Source organism: Emys orbicularis, chromosome 4 (genome assembly GCF_028017835.1).
Source record: "Emys orbicularis isolate rEmyOrb1 chromosome 4, rEmyOrb1.hap1, whole genome shotgun sequence".
In the NCBI taxonomy this organism is placed as follows: Eukaryota; Metazoa; Chordata; order Testudines; family Emydidae; genus Emys; species Emys orbicularis.
In genome coordinates this window covers 58,170,097-58,195,451 of record NC_088686.1, presented here as the reverse complement: position 1 = coordinate 58,195,451, position 25,355 = coordinate 58,170,097, and the positions used below count along the sequence as shown (strand labels likewise).

The following is a 25,355-nucleotide window of genomic DNA, read 5'->3' as shown; positions in this document are numbered from 1 at the left end:
CCGCTGGGCTTTGAAGCCCTCTCGGCCCGCCAGGGTAAGCAAGTGCGTTGCAGACAGAGCCCTGCCCTGGAACATGCTGCTGCTGCCATAAGCCCGCGCGAGCAGTAGTCTGCTGCGGTTCCATACCTGTTAAGCGCGGTGGCTTCGGAGAAGAGCAGCAGAGCACTTCCTTCTGGCGATAAGATCTTCGCCCTCATTCGTCACAGCTGGCGGCGGCTGCCGCTGCACCGCTCGCAACTGCTTCTCTAGAGAAGCTGCTCGGGGGGTGGAAACAGAGCGAGTGGGGAGGAGGGAGCGATGCAATGCCCAGGGCTGCTCCCCAGAAACCTCGCTGCTCCTGGTGATCCCGTTCGCCATGTGAGCCCGGCAGAGCTGAGCCTGGCTCCGAAATGGGAACCTTAGGGAAGAGGAAGGAGAACCCGTAAGCTTGCCGTGACTTTGCTTCGTGATCCCTCTCCAGGCGGGAGCTCCCTGGCGGCGCGAGGGGGTGAAGAGACGGCAGATGCAGGCGGGAGGAAATGCAGGGCAAATGGATGGGCCGGGGCTGTTCCCGGGACCCCTCTCCCTCCCACACGCGCGCTGTCCTCGCACTGAAAGGCAGAGTTAGCGGCCCCTGTGCCTTGGGCGCCCAGACCCACTCCTGGTTCCGGAGAGCCCGCGCTGGGCTCGGGCCTGGGTGGCTTGGCCAGAGCTGCCTCGCTGCCGCGCTTGCAGGGAGGATGGGATGAAGTGACCTGCAAGGGAAAGCAGTGCCCTGAAGATTGAAATCCAGGCTGCTGTATTAGCGTGTCTAAGATTGAAATCCTGGCTGCTGCATTAGCGTGTCTAAAGTCCATCGCTTTCCTACCCAATTACTCCGGGGGAAAGACGGGAGGGAAATGTGGTGGTAAAAAGATCCTATTTCCCCATCTTGATTGTAACTTTCCCAGCTGGAGCTGGGCTTTTGTCTTGCTTTGAAAAGCGGGGTGGACTGAGAATACCTGAAAGTTGTAATAAATGGGGTGTCCTAGCAGGAATGCTGCTGGAGTGATCTTGCCTCCCCTGTGGTTGCTGTTGCAGGAATGTCAGAGCCTGTGGCATCTCTTATTCTGGCTAAAAAATCTAGTCACCTGTCCCTTTGGGGTAACGTGCTTTAGTCTATAGTGCGGTGTGTGAGAAGTCATCACTTTGGTGCTAGTCCTCTCACATGGGAACACCGCCTAGTGCTGGGTGCTAGCCCACAAGCTGACATTCATTACTTTGTGATTTCTTTTTCCCTTCAAAAGTTTGCAATGGAAATCCAGGGTGGAAAAAAGGAAGTCTGTTCAGTTCCACTCCCCTTACACGCTGACTAACTGCTGTAAGTGGAGATATTTTTAATTAATTGATGAATTCAGCTAATGTCATTGATTAGTTACCCTCTGTACCCTGCTCTGAAAGCAGAAAGTGCCATGCTGTAAGCTCTGTGGGGTGGGGACTGTCGTTATTTTGTGCACTGTTCAGTTCTGAGTTCGTTCTTGGCACCAGCCAAAATAATACACCTGCTGCATGTAACTTTTGTTTCACTGCCACTATAATGCTGTAGCAGCCTGGCTTGAATGGGAGTTGGAAGGGAATCGACAAAGGGCACCTTGTAAGCTGATCGGTCCCTTCCTGTTACCTAGACCCATAAAATGAGACCATGAGGTCACACAATAAAGCTAAGGGAAGGAACATTTAGACAAAATAGGAGACAAGCTGATACAGGCTGTGTGAAGAATTCTAACTTCAACAGGAATGGATGGGGGTGTTTAGCATCTGCTCTATCAGCAGCACCATCATACACTAGCTTTGTATTTCTGGTGATTTGGCTTCAAGTGTGGTCATACGTGACATGTGAAATGAGTGTCATGAACTACACAGCACTCTAATGGCAGAGAAATTGCAGATAAGGATTGAGATTCATTGCTGGAGCTATGGCATGGGGGCACTATTCTCTTCGTTAGGCATGCATAACTCCCCTTGGAGCACAGAGCTGGAGTCAGGGATGCCTGAATTCTACTTTCAGCTCTGACACTAAAATCACTCCCCCTGTAGCTTGTCTTCCTTATCAGTAATATACAGAGAGTGGGTTTACACCAGAAACAATTTAACTCTAAAAACCTACCTTACAGGGCCTTTGCTAGATTTCATTAATTAATATCTTAAGTGCTTTGGTTATGAAAAACTGTATTGAATAAGTATTTTATATTTGCACCTGAACCTACAGGGGTTAAAACATGAGTTTCACTGCAGGGTTCGAACTGTGCATGAAGGAGATCTGCACTGCTGCTTACTGTACCAAGTTTTGTTCCAGGCAATGCCATCTGTGTGTTACTTCCACCATCAGTAAAATTCACCCCACATATGATTTTTAACATTCTCTCTTAGAAGATGTTTCAGTGGGGTGCAACTTACATTCCTTGAAACAGCTAACCATTTTATTGAACGGAGCGGTGATCACTGACAGGGAACTATCAGGCCATATTTTCAAAGGCATTTCAAAATGGTGCCTGCAGCTTTGCAAATGCAAATTTGAGCACACATTTTATCTATGATTTTTGTGCCTTCTCAATCTCTTATGTTTGCATGAAAATTGTAATTTGTATGTACAAATAAAGTAAACTCAAATGTTATTTGTAAACACAGAAGCTTTTTGTACTTACAAAACCTTTTGGTGTGAAAAATACACATCTAAAAATAGGCACTTGCAGAATTATGGGTGCAGTTTTAGTGGCCGCCTTGGAAAGTCTGACCAATAAGGTTGTTAATACAGTCATTAGTAACTTAGCAAGAAAAATTCAGTATAAGTGGACATTTACAGGAGCAGTTAAGAGGAGAAACAAAACATGTAACTATAAAGTATTCCACTGTAAAATCATGCTGATATTTCAGGCATGAGCTCTATCATTATTTCTCAAGTTTTTTTTTTTTTTTTAATGTCTTCCAGAATTGTTCAGGGTTTGACTACGGGCTTAAATCCATTCACTTTCATCATAGTGCCCAAATGTAAATATCCATAGGCTGGATGGTCATTACTGGGACATTTCCCCAGTGTTATAATGTACATTGTTTGTTTGATTTTAGATGAAGTGTCAGATTATATGAATGCCTGTTGCTTTGCTTGGGAATTATGTTTACATTAAGATTGAAATATATAGATTTAAAAAATGAAAAGCTCTATAACCATGCTTTAAAGAGCCATATTTTCGGGGCTAAAGATATTTGATAAAGAGAGGTTTCTTTGGTGCATTTGCCAAGTGGGAGGGTTATGTTTTTCACCAACCCAACTCCGGGGAGCTAATTGCCTTTTAAATCTCTCCTCCTTTTCCAACCTGCAGTGGAGGCTTGTGTGAAATTTGCCACTGCCTTGCTCTCATTGTACTCACTTGACTGTTGTCCTTTCCTTTAGGAAACCTGCACAAGGATGCAGCACTGCCCCTAAAACAGCACTTGAACTGAAGCAGATCAGTCGTTGTGCCTCCCATTCAAATCCTACCCAGATTACTGAGTTCAGAATAATGATGCCTTTGGGACACTTAGCCAAAGGCGCCAGCCTGGAGAACCTCATTGAAACCTGCCTTCAGTCTTTTGGTGAGTGTCCTGATTTGAAACAATCGTGTGTAAATGTTTTCAGACCTTTGTACAGTAGCAGTTTAGGTAACTTGTGAAATGTTAAGATATAGTCAAGCATTTTTTTTATATATATATATAATATGGATCTATAAATTTGTGTAATATATGATGAAAGTTTAGAATGATAACATTCTTTTCTGGGAAGGCACTCCTAATCAGTACAGTAAAGTTACCAGGCATTTGAAGTGAAGTGATTTTCATTTCATTTTTTGTTACTCCATGCACAGAACGGAAAAATTCTTTGCACATGGATGGATGTTTAACAAGTAAACGGTGGAAAATGGAGAATGCAATATTCTCAAACTGTGTAAATGTGTTTATATCGTCTAGTCAGAAATTAGAAGAGTTGTTTTGTGGACTAGGTGCAGTAAAGTAGGAATGCTTGTTACTTAATCAGAAGAGATACTTACAAAAATCAGCTCTTAAGGAGAAAAGATTCAAGTGAAAAGCCCAATCATATACTTTTTGGCTTATAAATTATTCATGATTTTTTACTTTCACCAGCAAAATATCTACATTGAAGAGCACCATTTGAGATGTTTAACTTATGCAAAAAACAAAAAAGATGCTTTCTATTTTCATTAGCAAACACTATTTTTGATATTTTATGGAATCAAATGGAGGGCTTCAAAGCCTTTATAAAGAATAAAGATAGAAAGCTAAGTATTTTTAAATCATTTGTTTTTTAAATGATGTATTTCTTTGACTATAGAGTACCATTTTATTTTTTTACTGCCAATATGATAGCCTTCCATGCTATGTGCTGGATATTTCAGTCCCTAGCAGCAGCTTGTGGCATCCCATTTATTTGTAGAGTTCACCTTTTTATAGCTGTAAACCAACATGAAAACTGCAGATTTTTTCAAATGGAGATTAAGCTGAGTATGACATCGATTTTTCTAAATGTCCAACAAACTACTTGTTGTCAATTGCAAAAAATAGGCAGAGCAGTGGAAGTTGTATTTGTATATACAGTACACATAGGGTGAGTTGCAGTTCGATGGGTTTCTTTTCAGTGAAGGATTTATAGGAGTTAAATAAGACTTAGTATTGATATGGTGCTTTACCTCTTCAAAGCACTCTACAAACCATGACTAATCCTTGCAACACCCCAGTGAGGAAAGCATGCATTGTTACTTACTGATGATAAAGAATTTGCAAGGGAAGACATACATATCTGCAGAAGAAGAGAACCAACAATCCCTTTCTCCTCCATCCAGTTTTATTGAATTTTACTACGTAAGAAAATCCATTAAACCACTAAAAAGCCTTCACTCTTACACAAATGTTAGTAGTTTGGTTTTTTTTTTTTTGCATCTCTCTTCAGACAAAATGAGCCAAACTAAGTGCTAAAGTAAGCCTATATACACATATTGTATTTGTTTTAGCTCATTAACCAATCTTCTCAATTTGTACCTGTATTTTTATAAAAGAAAAAAGATTATGCATTTTATATTAAATGCTAGCAGAATGGTTGCAGTGACTTATTTCAAATAATGTAGGTGAAATCCTGACCCCACTGACATCAATGTGGTGTTTGCCATGGACTTCAATGAGGCCGGGATTTTATCCAATATTCTTATTTGTTTTAGTCAATATACATATTTTGTGTCAATTATATTTTAATACTTCTAAATGAATAATAATGCATATGTAACCATAAGATTTATGGAAGAGCTTGTTTGAGAGAACTGTGTTGTACTGTAGATATCCACATATTCTTATATAAGCCAAAGGCACTTCACAGTCTCTTCCATTCAGTGAGCTTATACAAATAGTCTTCCTTGTGTTTTGTTTTCCTTGAAACTGTGCAAATTCTTAAAATATCTTGGGACTTCACAGTAGAGTATTTAAATAAAGCATGAAATGAGGCTGGTACAACTACATAAAGACATTGCTTACAGAGGGTTCTTTTGGGGGTTAACTACAAACATCTTGCAAACAACCTTCACTGGAGTCCATTTCAGGAGAGGGGATGGGGAGACAAAATTTTGCTCTGTGATCGGGTAAAAAAAGTGTTTGATTTGTACTGATTCAGCATCTATCACCAGACTGAGTGAGTCCACTCTATGCCTGAAATTGCAGTGCATGCTACCCAGTTACCATGGACAGTCACAATTCTATTCCAGACTGAATTTTTCTTCCTTCTGCATCTCAGAAAATCACTCTAGAAAACACTCTGATTTGCAAGGTTTTATAGATAATCACCCCTGATAAATCCAGTGCTGGAAACTGTGCAATGTTTTACTTTAATGTTAGATATACATTTTATTAAATTAGTATTTGAAGCACAGTAGGGAAACTGATGCTTAGGGTTACTTGCTGAAAAAGAGTTCTCTGCTATGAAAATTCAGTATATAATAAAGAAGGCACACAACATACTTTAAAATGCACACTGTACATTATGCTATTCCATTAATATTTGCAATAGCACCTAGAGGTCCCAGTCAGGGATCACATCCCCATTGTGGTGGGTACTGCACACAGACAAAAACTGTTTGAAAACTGATGTATGTCTAACGGGCGATAAAGGCTGGCAGCACTAGTGGAGTGTAGGTGGGAGCTGACAGCCCTATTCCATATCAGAGATGATAATTAGCACAGGGCCAAGTCAAGGAGTCTTAAAAATGAAGACAAGTAGTTTGCACTTGTTTTGTGTCATGCAGTGGAAAAGGGGAAACCAGTGAAGGGATGCAGTGATCGAGGAAGATGTTTTTTGTGTGTGTGTGTGTGTTTGCAGCAGTGTGGTGAATGGATGTAAGAAGGGGTGGGGGCAAGGCGACCTTTGTCAAGAACAGACAGGAGCAAGTTGGAGTGACAAGATGTGAGATAAAGAGGACCTGTATCAAGGTTTAGCAGTGTGAACAGCGAGGAAAGGCCAGATCTAGGAGATGTGTGTGAAGGAAAAAGCAAGATTTAGGCAGTGCCTGGAAGTGTGGGTTCAGAGAGGGGGCTGGGTCAAAGACGATGGGCCTCAATGTTAGGAAGGATGTTAGTGTTGTACATAGTGACAATGAAAGTGGGGAGGGCTTTAGGGGAAAGATCAAGAACTCAGTTTTGGCTATGTTGAGCTTAAACTGATAGCTAAATATCCACAAGGAGTTTTCAAAAAGACAGTTTTGAATTTTAGTTTGGAAGGAATGAGGGAGGTCTGGAGTGGAAAGGTAGATCTGAGGGTCTGTCTACACTGCAATGTAAGCTCAAAGTTAGTAGAACTCAAGTTAATATACCCAGGGTCTGCTAACCTAGGGCTTGAGCATCTAGACTCATTTGTAACCCAGGTTAGGAATTACTGCACCCTGGGTCTGAACCTGAGACCCCAGCATCTATAGGGAATTACGTGGGCCTTAGTCCAACCACCCATATCCCAGACTTCCTAGAGGCCTTCCAAAATGTAGCTGTTTTAGCCCTTTGTTCAGATGCAGCATGAGAAAAGAACTTGACTGTCCTATCTCCTAGAACTGGAAGGGACCTGGAAAGGTCATCGAGTCCAGCTCCCTGCCTTCACTAGCAGGACCAAGTACTGATTTTTGCCCCAGATCCCTAAGTGGCCCCATCAAGGATTGGACTCACAACCCTGGGTTTAGCAGGCCAATGCTCAAACCACTGAGCTATCCCTCCCCCCCGGGAGTTTTTGTCCAGAGGACAAAAACTCAGCCCATGGCATTGTGGAATGCTTTCGGTAGACTCCCTGACCATGAGTCCTACGCGGCTGCGTCTACACTGCAAACCAATAGGGTTTGATCCCTGTGTCCCAGTTTGACTCAAGCTTGGACATGCCACCTCTGCGTGGTCCTGAGACCCTGGATCTGAGTTCTGGGTTAGTGTGATTTGTGTAAAGGGGGGTGGTTAGGTTGAGCCTGAGTTTGAACTTTGGGCTTATATTGTAGGATAGACATATCCTGAGTCATCCGTGTAAAGATGATACTTAAAACCATATTACTGAATGAGATCTCCAGAGATAGGGAGAAGAGGAAAGGGGCCAAGAATGGAGCTCTGTAGGAACCGCAGTGAGGGCTGGAGTGAGGATGAATGGGATCCATCTTGCGAATGAAACACTGAGAGCAACTAGAGAGATAGGAGGAGAACCAGGAAAGGAGTGGGAGGACAAGCTATTAAGAACATGTTTCAGAGTCGCAGCCGTGTTAGTCTGTATCTGCAAAAAGAACAGGAGTACTTGTGGCACCTTAGAGACTAACAAATTTATTTGAGCATAAGCTTTCGTGAGCTACAGCCGACTTCATCGGATGCATAGAATGGAACACATAGTGAGGAGATATATATACATACAGAGAACATGAAAAGGTGGGAGTTCCCCTACCAACTCTAAGAGGCTAATTAATTAAGATGAGCTATTGTCAGCAGGAGGAAAAAAAACTTTTGTAGTGATAATCAAGGTAGCCCATTTAAGACAGTTTGACAAGGTGTGAGGATACTTAACATGGGGAAATAGATTCAGTGTGTGTAATGGCTCAGCCATTCCCAGTCTCTATTTAAGCCTAAATTGATAATATCTAGTTTGCATATTAATTCAAGTTCAGCAGTTTCTCGTTGGAGTCTGTTTTTCAAGCTTTTCTGTTGCAAAATTGCCACCTTTAAATCTGTTACTGAGTGGCCAGAGAGGTTGAAGTGTTCTCCTACTGGTTTTTGAATGTTATGATTCCTGATGTCAGATTTGTGTCCATTTATTCTTTTGCGTAGAGACTGTCCGGTTTGGCCAATGTACATGGCAGAGGGGCATTGCTGGCACATCATGGCATATATCACATTGGTAGATGTGCAGGTGAACGAGCCCCTGATGGCATGGCTGATGTGATTAGGTCCTTTGATGGTGTCACTTGAATAGATATGTGGACAGAGTTGTCATCGGGCTTTGTTGCAAGGATAGGTTCCTGGGTTAGTGTTTTTGAACTAACTAAAGATTCTTGAAACCCCCATTTTGTTGATGCTTGAGGTAGAATAGAAGCTAACTTGTTCTTCCCCAGCTGTATTGGCTCTGTGGTGCTGACAGTGTCTGATTTAAACAAACACAGGCAATAGATATCTTGAATAGGACAGTTCCATTTTTAGTCACTTTTCTGACAGAAACCTTAACCTGTGAATCAGGCAGGCAGCAAGCTGTGGCACAGGAAGGGCTAAACACATTTGATAAATGATCTAATTTAAATACATGAGGCTCAGTGTTGGTATTTTAAGTCCAGAAAGTGTGATATTTCTTCACAGAATAGCTTGGCTGGTCAGCAGCTGAAAGGATGGATATTTCAGTGGTGGTCATTGGATGATCATGTCTGTCAGCTGTATGTACACTGGGCATGGAAATGTGAACTGTTCACAACACACTGGTCTACACCAGCTTCTTCTGTAATTATGAGCATAGCATTCTGGGGTTTGAGATCCATTATGTAGAAGTCTGTCATAGCTGGTAATTTTGCACTTAATTATATATGTGTGTAAGTAAAAAGTTTGGTGATAAGAGCCCTCCCCCTTTCCTGTGATTTTGTCTCTCTCCCAGATAACTCTACCTTTGGGTTTATCATGATTAGGGGTTAGAGATGTCATTAGAAAACTGCAGCTAACATGTTTCAAAACTAGTGTAGATCAGGTAGTTTAGGCTTTAACACATACTAAGCTCATAGAGTTGAAGCCTAGGGTTGGTCTAGAATAGGCTAAAACAGGGATGGGCAAACTATGGCCCCTGGGCCAGATCCGGCCCACCAGCTATTTTAAGCTGTCCCTTGAGCTCCTGCTGGGGTACAGGGTCTGGGGCTTGCCCCGCTCCGGCGCTCCAGCTGGGGAGCAGGGTCGGGAGCCATTCCATGCAGTTCCCAGAAGCAGCCACATGGCCCTGCTCCGGCGCTCCAGCCAGAGCGCGGGATTGGGGGCCACTCCACGCGGCTCCCGGAGGCAGCGGCATGGCCCCGCTCTAGCTCCTATGCGCTCCAATGGCCCCGCTCCAATGGCCCCCTCTGGTGCTCCAATGGGAGCTGTAGGGGCGGTGCCTGCAGACGGGGCAGTGTGCAGAGCCGCCTGGCTGCGCAGGAGCTGGAGCAGGGACATGCCGCTGCTTCCAGGAGCCGCTTGAGGTAAGCGCCGCCTGGAGCCTGCATCCCGAGCCTCTCCCCATGCCCCAACCGCCTGCCCCAGCCCTGATCCCCTCGATCCCAGCCCAGAGCACCCTTCTGCATGCCAAACATCTCATCCCTAGCCCCACCCCAGAGCCTGCACCTCCAGCTGAAGCCCTCACTCCTCCACCCCAGCCCCCTCCCAGACTCTGAACTCATTTCTGGCCCCACCCCAGAGCCCTCACCCCCTCCCGCACCCCAACCCCAATTTTGTGAGCATTCATGGCCCGCCATACAATTTCTATTCCCAGATGTGGCCCTCAGGCCAAAAAGTTTGCCCACCCCTGGGCTAAAAGATATTTTAAGTGTGTTAGCAAAATGTTAAGCATGTTTTAAAACCCTAGTGTAAACAGGGCAAGTTGTATTTTAACTTACATTAGGGAGGAAAAGTGACCATTAGAGTTTTAAAATGTATTAGTTAAAATGTTTTAAAAACCCACCCTTTCTCCTAAATACAGCCAGCCCCTAGGGGGAAGCATAGGCTTCCACTCAAGCTTATGTATTAGGATGAAATTCTGGCCCCACTGAGGTCAGTGGAAGTTGTTCTATTGACCATTGTGGCTAGGATTTGCAGATAATGTCTATCTGCTTTGTCTACACTAGAGTTTCAGAACATGAGCAAACACCTAACACATCTTTTACTTATGTGACAAACCCTTCCATCGTGCTTTAAAAAGCAGTGCAGGCTTCTTCTGGTGATGCTGTGAGGACCTTAAGTCTTTGAAATGTATATTGTGTGCAACATTCCATCATCAGACCAGTCAACTGCCCAAGATTTTTACTTCTGCCCTCTGAACATGTTTCCCCCCCCTAGTGCTAATAAGATAAGACAATGCTTTCCTATTCATGCATTTCATCTCTTCTAGACAACCAGGGGACCCTTCAGGTTTCACCACAGACCTGTAATCCTAAACAGCAAAGAAGAAAGCTTATTAGTAAAGGGATGCTTGAAACAGCTTCCTTAAATGCATGTCACGATTCGCATCCCTAAGTCTGTTTCTTTTACTAAAGCTCTAACAAAGGGAAGAGCTATGGAAAGACTATTAGAATACGTCAACCTATTGGAATGGATAGACATATGCAGAGCTCTTCTACATTTCAATCATCTTCTGCTGAACAAAACTGTGCCTGTTAGAATGGCTTAAAGTGGTAATTACTTGAATCATAAGGGCAATACAAAACAAAAAGTTGTGGAATATAGATTTTTGTAGTCTATAGGCACTGTACATCTCATTGCATTATGCATCTGACAGTAAAAATAGCTTCCCATAGTATATGTACTGCAGTATAACATGGATTAATATAATTATTTGATGTGGTCCTGCACTTAGAAGCCTACTCTGAAACTATACTGGACATATTTGTTCAGAATTGTATGCAGTACAGTACTCCTATAGCAAGATATTTCACTTGAATCGTAAAAAAACAAGATTGACCATAGTTAGAGATTCTGTGGTGCTTTGTAGGAGATCTAGGAGTGGTAACCCAGGGTCTTGGCCAATTTTTAAATTGGATAATTTCATTTTGTCCACAACTTCTACCTGCAAATTCACATGGTTATCATATTCTTAACTTCCTGATAACTGATATATAGTATTGCTTGTTTAGTGTTAAAACAGCACTTCAGTCAAAGTGATATATTTATAAGCACACCTTGTAGAGTCAGCATAACATAACATAAATAGGACCCTTGAGGACCTATTTGAATGAAAGCACTATATAGATATTTATAATATAGTGATGTGAATTTGGGGATGGTGCTGGCAGTCTGAATGTACTTCCCTCTCCACCATACCCTGAAATTGATATAATTGCCAATAGGTGTTTTGCAAAATAAGTTAAACATGACTGCACCTGCTCTGTAGTTTAGAATACGTCTGTAGCACGTTTTCTCTTCAGATCTGTACAGAAAAGTATTGATCCTCCACAGCACCTTCAAGAAGATAAATCTTATCCCTGTTTTACAGTTGGACAAACAGATGGACATGTTAAAGATCATCCACTAAGGGAAAAAAATTAGGCTATGCCCCTTTTCTCTGAAAGGTTTGTTCAGTTTCTACCCTCCATCCCCCCCCCCCTTTTTTTTTAATTTAAAAAAAACAAACAAACCACACATACACCACACACACTAGTCCATCCAGGCTGGCAGACATGAGAACTAGTGAAACAACTTCACAAGAGCCAAATGACTTTTATTCAGACTGCTTACAACTATTTCTGTTTGTTTTGTTAACATGTACTTAATTTCAATGACTAAACAACATTTTGGAGAAAGCATCTGTATTAAAGATTCGGCACCCTCATCCCCTCCATTATAGTGGAAATACTAGCAGTATGCATCATCTGAAATCCACAATAAACCTTCCAGCAGAACCAGGGAAGACCAGAATTGATGTTTCTGATACTTCTAAGATAAAAAGGACAAGCGGGAACAATATCTACATGTTTCAGGCCTACTTTATACATCAATAAAAACACAAAGGGGCATAAACTAAAATTTTTGTTGAAAATCCTTTTGTAGATGGTCTTTGAGACTTGCCAAGAACATGTGGATCAGACCAAAGATCCATCTAGCCCAGTATCCTGTCTTCTGACAGTGGACAATGCCAGGTGCTACAGGGGGAATGAACAGAACAGGTAATCATCAAGTGATCCATCCCCTATCGCCCATTCCCAGCTTCTGGCAAACAGGAGGCTAGGGAGACTATCCCTGCCCATCTTGGCTAATAGCCATTGGTGGACCTATCCTCTATGAACTTATCTAGTTCTTTTTTTGAATCCTATTATAGACTGGCATTGTCCTGGCAGAGAGACTTCAGAAAGAACCACCATAAACACAAGCTAATTCCAGACAATCTTTGCTAGTACCATACAGCAGCTTCACGAAGAAAAGTAAAATATTCCTCAGAACTGTGGTACCTTTATCCCAACAGCATCTTATGATGCCTCTCCCTTCTCATGTTGAAGCATACAGCAGTTACTATCAGTAACAGGCACAGCAAACCCCTCCAGCATACCTGGAGACTTTTATAAGACCTGCTATATTTCCAGGTGTATCCAGGGAGTAAAGGCACCTCTGCCCCTAGTTAGTGCCTCCCTAGTGAAGGTGTGCAGGTAGTGCTTGCTAATATAGAAGAGCACAGACAAATGTCTCTGTTCCTTCCTATAGAAATAACCCCAAGCAGACTACTAAACAGCCTGTATTATCAACCACCTTTCCCTATACTGCCAGGTAAGTTAAGCTAACCTTTTAACTCCCATTATCTTTCCTTACAGCCCATGTCCTCACCAGGGCTACTGTATAACCCCTACTATACCCCAAAAACCTTAAGATATTTTATTTTCATATTAGTGGTAAAAAAGAATATATTTAGCTTTAAACACTTGAAAATTGCATGAAAAGCAGTTCAAAATAGGCAGTGTTTCTGTGACACCATCCCTGCCCATCCTGGTTAATAGCCATTGAGGGACCTGTCCTCCATAAATGTATCTAGTTCTTTTTTGAACCCTGTTATAGTCTTGGCCTTCGCAACATCCTCTGGCAAGGAGTTCCCCAGGTTGACTGTGCGTTGTATGAAAAAATACTTCCTTTTGTTTGTTTTAAACCTGCTGCCTATTAATTTCATTTGATGACCCCTAGTTCTTGTGTTATGAGAAGGAGTAAATAACACTTCTTATTTACTTTCTCCACACCAGTCATGATTTTATAGACCGCTATCATATCCCCCCTTAGTAGTCTCTTTTCCAAGCTGAAAAGTCCCAGTCTTATTAATTTCTCCTCATATGGAAGCTATTCCTACCCCTAATCATTTCTGTTGCCCTTTTCTGAAACTTTTCCAATTGCAATATATCTTTCTGAGCTGGGGCGACCACATCTGTGCACAGTATTCAAGATGTGGGCATACCATATGATATTTTCTGTCTTATTATCTATCCCTTTCTTAATGATTCCCAACATTCTGTTCGCTTTGACTGCCACTGCACATTGAGTGGATGTTTTCAGAGAACTATCCACAATGACTCCAAGATCTTTCTTGATGGGTAAAAGCTAATTTAGACCCCATCATTTTATATGTATAGTTAGGATTAGGTTTTTCAATGTGCATTACTTAGCATTTATCAACACTGAATTTCATCTGTGATGTTGTTGCCCAGTCACCCAGGGTTTTGGGAGATCCCTTTGTAACTCTTCGCTGTCTACTTTGAATTTAACTATCTTGAGTAGTTTTGTATCATCTTCAAATTTTGCCACCTCACTGTTTACCCCTTTTTCCAGATCATTTATGAATATGTTGAATAGTACTGGTCCCAGTACAGACCCCTGGGGGACACCCAGTGATGAGCTGCCAAAATCTTAACAACCGGTTCCCTATAAAAAGTTCTGATTTAAGGGATGTGCCACAGTATGTATTTTTTGTACCAATAGGGTTACCATACATACGTATTTTCCTGGGAGGTGATTTAAGACCCAAAAAGCCTGACATGTCCAGGAAAATATGGATGAATGTTAACTCTACCTAAAGTTCTTTTTTAAAAAGATGGGCCTGATCTAGAAATGAGCTCCGTTTCACATGTGTGGGTCCCCATCACTCCCTGGGGGTGTGCTAGGGTGACCAGATGTCCTGATTTTATAGGGACAGTCTCGATTTTGGGGTCTTTTTCTTATATAGGCTCCTATTACCCTCCACCCCGTCCCGATTTTTCACACTTGCTGTCTGGTCACCCTAGGGTATGCACATGTGTGGGTCCCAGCTGCTCCCTTCCCCCCTCATTGAAGCAGGTGTTTAGGGTTACTGCCCTGGGAACTGCAGGGCACCAGTGAATGTGGGGCCGGCTGCAGACGGGCGTGGGGCAGGGCTAGCTGGAGGCAGGGGGTGTGGGGCTGGCTGCGGGCAAGGCAGGGGGTGCGGGGCTGGTGCAGATAGGGAAGGGGGATGCGGCAGGGGCTGGCTGGCTTCGGGCGGGCGGGGGGCGGCAGGGCTGGAGACAGAGGAGTGTGGGGCTGGCTGGCTTCAGGCAGGGGGGTGCGGCAGGGGTTGGCTGGAGACAGGGCAGGGGGTGCGGCAGGGGCTGCCTGCGGGCAGGGGGAGCGGGGCTGGCTGGAGACAGGGGCTGGCTGCGGGCAGGGTGGCAGGTACTCACACGGGGAGAGCGGCTTGGAGCAGCCCGAGCAGCAGGACGCAGCCCAGGCCCAGCAGAGCATCCAGGGACCCACCAGGCAGCAGCGGGAACCCCAGGGCCAGAGGTCCGAGGAGCAGCAGCAGCAACAGGGCCGGGCGGCAGCCCACATGGCTCCCGCAGAGCAGCGCCCCCTGGCGGCTGGAGGAGAAATGACACGCTTCCCGGCCAGAGCCCATCAAAGCCGCAGCGCCCCCTCCGCCCCCGTTGCAGGGAAGCCGGTTAACAAGCAGTTCTAAAACCACTTCAAAATTTAACAACCGGTTCGTGCGGACTGGCGCAAACCGGCTCCAGCTCACCACTTGGGACACCACTATTTACCTCTCTCCATTCTGAAAATGGACCATTTATTCTTACCCTTTGTTTCCTATCTTTTAACCAGTTACTGATCCATGAGAGGACCTTCCCTCTTATCCCATGACAGCTTACTTTGCTTAAGAGCCTTTGGTGAGGGATCTTGTCAAAGGCTTTCTAAAAATCTAAGTATAGTATATCCATTGGAACACCCTTGTCCACATGTTTGTTGACCCTCTCAAAGAATTCTAGTAGATTGGTGAAGAATGATTTTCTTTTACAAAAACCATGTTGACTCTTCCAACACATCATGTTTATCTACGTCTGACAATTTTGTTCTTTACTATAATTTCAACCAGTTGCCCGGTACTGAAGTCAGGCTTACCAGCCTATAATTACCAGCATCACCTCTGGAACCTTTTTTTAAGAACTGGCATCACATTAGCTATCCTCCAGTCATCTGGTACAGAAGCTGTTTTAAATGATAAGTTACATACAACAAGCCAGAGAGGAAGTCAGTATCAGTGCTCATCTCAGCACTCAGGAGTTCCTGGCCTTCTGTTCCTAGACCACTGGACCACACCTATTTCTCCATGGCCAACAATCTCTGGAGTTTAACAAATTCTTTTAGAAGAATGAAATTCACTATAACTCCAGAGAGCCTTAGTAATTGCCATAGGCCCCAATCCTGCAAAGAAAGCCATATGGGTAGCCATCCAGGCTTGTGTGAAACCCTAATGATTTCAGTGCATCTCCTTGTGACTAGAGGGGTCTGCTTACACAGTTCTCTTTGCAATATGTAAGGTGTTAAACTGCAGCCCAAATCATCAAGAGCTGGTTAGACTTCCATGAAGTTAGACTTCCATGCATTTAGTTGTTTCAAAAAGCATCCTGTTTGATCTTCCAGCAATACATAAGGCAAACTTAGGGTACAATATATTCATCAAATCCCATCAACCTGGCAATTTAAAAAATATTAAACATTGACATTTAAAAACAAAGTCAGATGTTATATGTGAGGTCAGCATTCCCTACCTGCTCAAATCATGTTGCCACTGATGGGGAAAGCTTAGAAAGTCAATTTAATTCACACAGACTGTAACACAGAATTCTGACTCAAAGGCAGTTACGTATTTTATACGTGAATACACTCCCACATTGAAGCAAATTATCTTTATCATTTAGTTTTTCGCTACTAGATTCACCTGGAAATGACATTTTGTTTACCTTTTAGCCTTCAATTTCTGGGTTTTTTCCCCACCTCTTAAATATTACCATCCTAAACTGAAAATTGATAAAGTACTATTTGATAAAGTACTCAGCAGTTAGCTCAGTTTTACTCTGTATTAAAATGGGATTGATCTTTGTGCTTTTAAATAATCTTGGCATAATTCCATCAAATATGGCACAGAAGCTTTAGTTGCTTGGCAACAGAAATTATGTTAATAAGGAGCTAATAACATTACAAGCACAGAAGAGTTGTTACTGCTCTTTAGAATGCTAAATGCTGATTTAGTTAACTAAAGCTGATTGTGGTTGTAACAAATGTAAAACAGCCATTGATAACTTAACCTTTTCCATAGGAGATTCTGCCAAAAATATGAATTCGTTTTTTAAAAAGCTGTTTAAAAGACAAAAAAAAAGTATTGACCCTCAGTCTTATTTCTTTCTTTTAACTCTGCATGTTAACTTTGGCAACTGAACTGAAAAAAATTCTACTTTGTAGAATGAAGTTGCATGTAAAATATGGGATTTGACTATGGCGTGTCAATGATTATCTCCGATTAAAAGAGGGAATATACCAAGGACTATTACTAGTCAAAATATGCTGGATCGTCAGCTAGCGCAAGTGTCAATAGTTCTGTTGACATCTGCTGTGGATCCGGCCCTCCATGTTCAATTTTTATGGAAGTGGTTAGAAAGGATAAAAGTTCTCTCTAGGTCCCTTAGTGAATGCCTTTTAGAGGTATCTGGGAAAAAAATATTTACCGGTATATCAGTTGAAGAAAAGGATGTAATCTCTCTACATTTCACAAAAGCTTAGGCATTTTATAGTGATGACCAATTCAGTCTCCAAAGAAAGCTGTACTAGTGTCCATCCTTTCCTCCAACCAATGTGTGAAGCAGTAGCAAAAAATAAAAACCAGTTAATTCCTCTCTGGACTTCCCAGTACATCCTATTTACCCTGTGTCTATCTTGTTTAGATTGTAAGTTCTTTGAAGTGGGAACTTTCAGTATTTTGTGTCTTGTACAGTACTGTCCAGTCCTTCAGACCACCACCACGACCACAGTATATTCTCTAGTACTTTGCACCAGTTTTAAATGACTCAAACAATGTAGCTTCCCGTGGGAGATTATTACACAGTCTAAGGCTACGTCTTCACTACGGGGGGGGGTCGATTTAAGATACGCAAATTCAGCTACGCGAATAGCGTAGCTGAATTCGACGTATCGCAGCCGACTTACCCCGCTGTAGGGACGGTGGCAAAATCGACCTCTGCGGCTTCCTGTCGACGGCGCTTACTCCCACCTTCGCTGGTGGAGTAAGAGCGTCGATTCGGGGATCGATTGTCGCGTCCCATCGGGACGCGATAAATCGATCCCCGAGAGGTCGATTTCTACCCGCCGATTCAGGCGGGTAGTGTAGACCTAGCCTAATAGATCTTGCTGTTAGAAAGCTTTAGGCTGGAAAAAAAAATCAAGAGATTTTTCCTAAGCTTCTTTTCATCCCATCCCTAATACCTAGTTCAGAACTTGAAGTGAGCATCTGGGGAAGGGCAAAGGGGAGGCAGCAGCCATTCGGGGCAATCAGCGCTACTCATGCATGGGAGATGGATTTCAGGAGTCTTGGAGCACTGCGCCTTTTAGACTCGAATGTACACAGAGTGAACTTTAAGTCAGTGCCCAGTTGCATACATATGGTGGTGAAATGTCACATCTCCAAGTGAGGTTTTTCAGTAGGTGTCATGTCTTTGAAGTGTGGAGTTCATATGGCAGGGATCAATAATGTGACATCAAGATCGTTTTTGCTCAGACTTTGAACTTGACTCTCTTTCAGAACATTTGTTTTGGATGATTTCTATCTTCTATAATTCCTCATTCCTAACAGTGCACTTCTCATCATAACCTCCTGGTCTCAGGGTAAACAGCAAGCTTTGGCTGCAGATAAGTTAAATAACTCAAATGGGTAGGGCCCTACTCAATTCATGGCCATGAAAAACACGTCACGGACCATGAAATCTTGTCTCCTACCATGGGAATCTGGTCTTTTGTTTGCTTTTACCCTATACATACAGATTTCATTGGGAAGACCAGCGTTTCTCAAACTGGGGGTCCTGACCCAAAAGGGAGTTGCAGGGGGGTTGCAAGGTTATTTTTAGGGGGATTGCAGTATTGCCACCCTTACTTCTGTGCTGCCTTCAGAGCTGGGTGGCCAGAGAGCGGTGGCTGTTGGCTGGGTGCCCAGCTCTGAAGGCAGCAGCACAGAAGTAAGGGTGGCAATGCCATACCATGCCATCCTTACCCTGTGCTGCTGCTGCTGGCACAGAAGTGGCACAGATTCCTTCAGAGCTGGTCTCCTGGCCGGGAGCCGCTGCTCTCCAGCTGCTCAGCTCTGAAGGCAGCAACGCAGAAGGGTAGCAGTACCTCAACCTCCGCCCCCTAAAATAACCTTGCGACCCCCTACAACTCCTTTTTGGGTCAGGACCCCTACAATTACAACACTGTGAAATTTTAGATTTAAATAGCTGAAATTATGAAATGTATGATTTTAAAAATCCTAGGACCATGAAATTGACCGAAATGGACCGTGAATTTGGTAGGGCCCTACAAATGGGATATTCACTTCAAGCAAGATTCTTCCAACATTAACCCAAATTGGACTCTTCAAACAGACTTTCATATTATTAGCTTACTAGTTAATGAAAATGTAAACAGGAAAACAATGCAAAAGAACCTGTAACATTTTTCCTCCAGGTAGCCCCACAATGGTAGCAAGATCTGTGAACAAGTTAGAATGGAAATATGCTTCAGTGCTACAAGGTAGGGCAACTAGTTTGAAGAGATGCAAAGAATACTGAGCTGTGATAAAAGGAAGGGAGGGCAAAGGTGTGCAAGACAAATACACCTTCAAGTGGAAAAAGACTGTATTAGCACTGAAACAGCTGTTTGGTGAATGACAATTCTTAGATGCTACACAAGTTTGGAGTACCTTGATACTGTGTTAGAAATCATTATGTCTCTTACTCTGTCCACCTAAGAGAGGACCTGAGGTCAGTATTAGACAAATACTTTGAGATGAGGCTGAACAGGAGACCTCTGTACTGGAAAGGAAATTCTGGTATGAGCCCAATAGAAAGTTTCAGATATTGAGGAATGTGAAGTTGGGCTTTCTATGACTGCAGATCATTTTAGCTATTTAGATATTTTTCAAACAGGGGGCCAAAAGTAAACAAACTATCTTAGATATCTGTGGGAGATCCTACCACACATGTTTGTAAACAAGTCATTTTAGGTCTTGGTCAGAATGATTTCAGAAGAGCTAATATAACGTATGAAAAAATAGCTCCTTGATGTCTTTCTGCATTGGAAGACTCCACCAATGGTTGTCAAGTGATTTATTCTTTTTCAAATAGCAACTCTTTTGGAAAACAGGTGATGAGAAAGAAAAAGGGGCAGTGTGGCTACATCTCTGGCAGTGTTTCCCAGTCTGGTGGTCTGAAATTGGTTTTGCTATTGTTTCCCAAGAGGTTGGCAAATATGCTTATTAAACCACTGGGCTCACAAAGAGGTATCTTGACATTTTAGTATTCCCCAGGAGAATACTACGTTTGTTTGTTTTGATTGGCTAAATGAAGCATATAAGACCTGGACTAAACCCCACCATGTTTGTTCCAGTGAGGTCTGAATTGGATGTTCTTGTCGTGAAGTTAAGACTCAGTCCCAGGGCAAAGGGCCATTCTAGTGAACTAGCAGTGTTCTTCAGCTTGGAGATAAAGAATTATAAACCCATGCTATTAGAACTTTTTCTATGAAGCTTCCACATTCAATCTATGTTTTGTAGGCTTTGTAGCAAAGATAATCTTGTAAAAAGTTGTCTCATCTATGCCATAAATTTGCTAAAATGAACATTTTTAACATGCTGTAGGACAATGAACACCAGGTATTTTTTCCCCTTTACTCTTTGTTTTAGCTTCTGTTAGTTTGGAAAATCAGACCAAATAATGAAATGCTTTCCACCCACGTTAGTTTGGTGTCTCCAAATACATTTAACTTTTCAAAATCTTCCCGTCTTTTCTTTCTACTTCAAAGTGTTACCCTAACCTGTAAGTGTGAGTAACTTCATAAAGGTTGCTCCTGAGAGAGGGCAACTATAGTCTGGCTCTCATTTCTATCAAATTCCACCTTGAGTTTCTTTTGTTATACTCTTTGCATTTGCACCCAAAACTCCCATGAATGGTTTTAACTCACTTGAATGGTTTTATGGAGGGGAAATACTGCAGTCTACTAAGAGAAAGAGCTAATCAAATTAATCTAAGAAAATTAGCAGGATTCTCATGTGGATGGACAGACAGACTCAATCTATCCCTCGCCTGAATAAAGAGGATGTAGGGATAAGACTATCCATATTGCTTGGTGATAGTTGATTCACCAGCCATTCCACTTTAAAATAATACACAGGGCTAGCCGCTAGGAGCAACTATAAAAAGGCCAAACGTGGTTTTGAGAGGTCTGTGACATAAGGAGAGGGTTATGTGACATGGCGATTTATGCTTATAAATGCATAGACATTTTGTGGTTGCAGAGTTTCACAGTTCTGATTGAACTCTTCCCGCAGGACCCTTGCCACAAAGCTGTTGAGGGCATTCAAATGCTGAATCTCACATGCCCTTGGTTTTCAGGGGCTGGACAGAGTTTAAGCACAGTCCCTGGCTTTGGGCCTGTAGGTGGACACTTCAGGTGCAGACCTCATGTCTGACACTCCTCTTCCCAGGTGGGATCCTGTGGTCCAGTTACTTATACCCTGAAACTGGCAGTTCTTGCACAACCCAGAATCCCACTGAAGATGTGAGCCTGCTAGTTTACAGTTCACCTATTTAGGCATACACAGTAGTGAAAGCCACACACACTGACTTTGCACAGGCTTCTAACACCCCATTACTCTTTACTTAAGAATAAAAGCACAGATCATTTAGAAAATAGCGAACACCACAAATGCAATGCCCCTCACCCTTCCCTTGGGGGACCATCAGTGCTCAGATGGGCAGGATTCTCCCCTACCTCAGACACCTGCCCAGCTCCCAAAAGCTTCAGCTGGTGAAAATAGCCAAAACACTACAATGGAGCAGCTCCTGCTTTTTTTTTTATAGCCTTCCAGCCTTCTGTGTCATGTGACCTCCTGCTTTGCCTCAACAGGAGAGACCACTACCATGTGATTCTTTTGCCAGTCAGCCTCTCCCCTGAAAAAGCAGTTGTCTTGCATAGCATCCAGCCTTTAGTCTAGGGTGCTTCTATTTGAAAACAAGACCATCAAGGTTTAGTGGACCTCTATTGTTAGCCCTTGGACACTGGCCCTTGAAATTCAGGAGAACCACAGAAAAAGCAAATAAACCGCACATTCAAAATGGAGTGTTCAGTCTGACACAGATACATGTAACAATTCTCTGGTATCGGACAATTCATAAGCTGTACATATACAGATTCCCCAAATTGTCTCACAGAGGAAAGGACACTCGAACTTTTATTTCAAAGTATGGGGTTTCTTACAACACTCGTGTTTTATTGGCTTGTTGTTTAGGGATCCTTTAGTGCAGATCTGAACATGAAAAGTGAGGTTACCATTCCTTCCTCTCTCCAAGATCCTGGTGCATTCTCATTTAATTTTATAGTCTCTCCTCTTTGTGGATTCCTTTCCATTAGCTTCAATGGGAGTTGGATCAAGCCCTGTTTGTGCATGAAATGGAGAGATATATGCCTCATGTGTCTGATACAAATGGAGCATAACTTCTCTTCCCTAAGTTCCTAACTACATTAAGGTTACTACTGTGTATGGGCCTTAGCCATCTTTCAGCATGGACTGATTTTTTTCCTGCGTTGACAGGGCCAATAATCATGTTACAGGCCAGACCTTTTTAGTGCTGTCAATAGGATAGTTCCCTGAACGTGGTTTGGTCCCTCTATTCAAACAAAACCCAGGAATGTTATAGCATGATTGTCATATGATTGGGTATCCCCAATATGAATGTAATTGTAATGTAAACAGAACTGCTGCAACATTCTATCTTCTGCCTCTTCCCAAGAGAGAAAGAATCCCCCCCTTTTAAAAAAACTCTAAGAGGCTTGATAAACGAGTGGTGCATCTTGTCTGAAGCTCAAGTAGTAGAGAAAACAAATGATGGTCTACTGCTGAAAGGGAATCACCTGAATTTAGTTTGCATGCCCCCCCTTCCCCTGTCTATTAATATAAAGGCTGCCATAAAATGATGAGCAAGAGCTGGTGACTTGCTCTACCCAGCTTGATCATGACCTAGTCTGGATCCATTAGGCAATCAGCAACTTAGGCCCAAATCCTCAAAAGTTATTCAGGTGCCTAACTCCCATTGAAATTAATGGGAGATAGGCACTTAAATTCCTTTGAGGATCTGGGTCTCAGTGACCATATCTGCCATTAGATAGTCACAGTTGGGGTGGTTGCTAATATAAAGCATCACAACTGCAGCAATAGGCAATGTGGGTAAATCTGCTGTATGAAAGATGGAGCAATAACCAGCTCAAGACTCCAAGGACGTAGGCCAGTCTGTGGAAAGACACAAGTATAGCTTCAAGAATTAGATTTTGGTCAAGTTCTTGGGGAGCTGCTGTAAATGAAGCTCAACAAAATGCTTTTGTCCATTTCTTTTTCAATAAGCAAACAAAATGAAGAACAGTATATGAAAGAAAGTGAAAGGTATCTAGAGAAAAGCTTCCAGAAATAGTTTCACATCTCAGTTGACATTAATGTAGCCATAATTTACATATAAAGTATCAGTATGACGGTTTGCACGAGATAGCATATGTGTAACTGCAGGGTTCTATTTAGGAATTTCCAAGAGAGTGGGAGGCTGTATAAAGGTCTTGAAGAGCAGACCAAGGTAATAACCTGCTTTAATATAATTAGCAAATGAGAATTCAAACCACAGAAGAATACACAGAGGAGGGGACAAAAGCATTTTCTGGTTGGGAAGTCACTGAATATTCAGAACACAATGGGGGAGGTAATTTGCACAATTTTCGTAATGTAAAACGTCTGTCTACCAAGCATGCCCACTGAGGCATAAATGTGTGTGATGAGCAAGAGGCCTGAAGACAGAAGTGATCATATACCTCAAATAGCGACTTGACTACCGGGGGCGCTAACTACTCCACACTCATCCTCCTGCTTTTTCATTAGGACTTTACCAACTTGTTGCAAGGGGCAGTTTTTGAGTTTGAGAAGGGGGTAAATATTTTTATTTTTAAGCTAAAAACCACCAGAACCATCAGGGTTCCCTTACAGTTTCTGAAGGTGCCGCACATTGCATAGCGTCAGAGAGAATGGGGAGTTTTTAGCTGAGATTGATTTAAAACTGATGAGACAACATGAGGGCCTGCCATGCTATCTGTGATGTTTGCAATTGAAGAGGACATAAATGAGTAGTACCTTTTGCAGAGCACCATAGAACTCATGACAGAACTCCTTCCAACTTGGGTTGTTTCTAGTGTTCCTAAGGTTCTCTTTTAGTCCTGCATCTGCTGCCAGCTGGAGCCAGAGGTGCAGTACAGTTGGCACGAGTAGGATGGTAACAGTTTTCTGAGCTCCCGGATAAGCCTTCATATTTATTTTGTACACTTGTACATGTTTCCTTAAGGTCTTTGATCTGGGCTTTTGAGTACTTTGATTCTCCCACCTGTGCTATGGAGGTATGCTGCTTTAATTATCTCCTGGGTTCAACATTTGTAACAATGCTCCTATGATTATATGGGTGTCTCCCACTATTGGGAGGTGGCCATTTAAGTCATCACAAATAGCACTTTGAAGGCCGCTATTCCTAGGAGTTCTAAGTAGTGAGTGACTGCAGCATCAAGTGAGGTGGACCTCAATGCAGCTACCTATGATTTTGGCATAGTTACTGCAATGTGTTCTCTAGGGTGCTACCTTTTGAGAACTACTAGGAGACTTCAGGTACTTGAGAAAAGTTAGTCACCTTCTTAGAGGTTTGGTTACTGTGATAGCAGTGCTCCATGCCTGCATTGGCTTCTGATTCACTTCAGAGTACAGTTTAGATACCACAGTGATAAATAGGAACCCTTGTAGATACAGACATTGGTTATGAAATATCCAGCCCCAAATATGACCTCTAGACGTTCCCTCGCTACAAGATTTCAGTTAATCTGGGGCACTCTTGCTGTCCCCCTAGGGTTGAACTCTTGTGAATTGGCTGCCAGGCCTCAGTAGAGGGATCCTGACTGTGGAACATACTCCTTCTGAGAGCCCCTCAGAGCCAAGCTGTGGCTGCCTTCAGAACATGGTGAAAGGCATTTCTGTTTCAGATGTTCTCCCAGTTATTGGTGACTGTATTTTTTTTTTTTAATAGTGGCTGAGGGATTGGGATGTCCTATTTTATCTGCCTATTTGAGTAGCATGCGTACTGGTTGAAAAATTCCTACATCTACATAGCATAAGTATTTTACAGAAAAAAGGAATGAAAGCACATAGGTTGTTTTGGGTTTTTTTAACAAATGCAGTAAAACAAAACTAACACTTGTACACTATTTTGCAGCACTTCCCTAATGTAAAATGATATAACACCGACACGCACCCATTCCAATTTATTTAGTATTCACTCAGTGGTTTTGCTCAGCAGGGTGTGTGGTTAGTAACAGGTATACAAGCGGAAATGAAAATGAGTCTCAAGAAGCTTTCAACTTATAAATGTAAAAATAAACTGCTCATGGTTCAAGTGCATGTGGAAACATGCAAACTCTCTTACAACAGGGATTGATTCAAGAAGGTGCCACTCACCGGCTCCATACGTTTCATGAAGATAGTTTACTTAAGTTTATGTAATTTCCTTTCATTAGGTTATATTGTAGTAGTTCCTTTTCTAATC

At 42.6% G+C, this 25,355-nt stretch overlaps 1 protein-coding gene across 1 annotated transcript in view; it reads left to right on the top strand.

The window, feature by feature from the left end:
• The first annotated feature begins 389 nt into the window (after window positions 1-389).
• Window positions 390-25,355, top strand: part of RASGRP1 (RAS guanyl releasing protein 1) — a 71,497-nt gene continuing 46,531 nt past the window's right edge. The window contains exons 1-2 of the mRNA XM_065402817.1: window positions 390-421; window positions 3,410-3,591. Of these exons, the coding sequence (XP_065258889.1) occupies window positions 390-421; window positions 3,410-3,591 (214 nt within the window). The remainder of the gene's footprint in view (window positions 422-3,409; window positions 3,592-25,355) is intronic.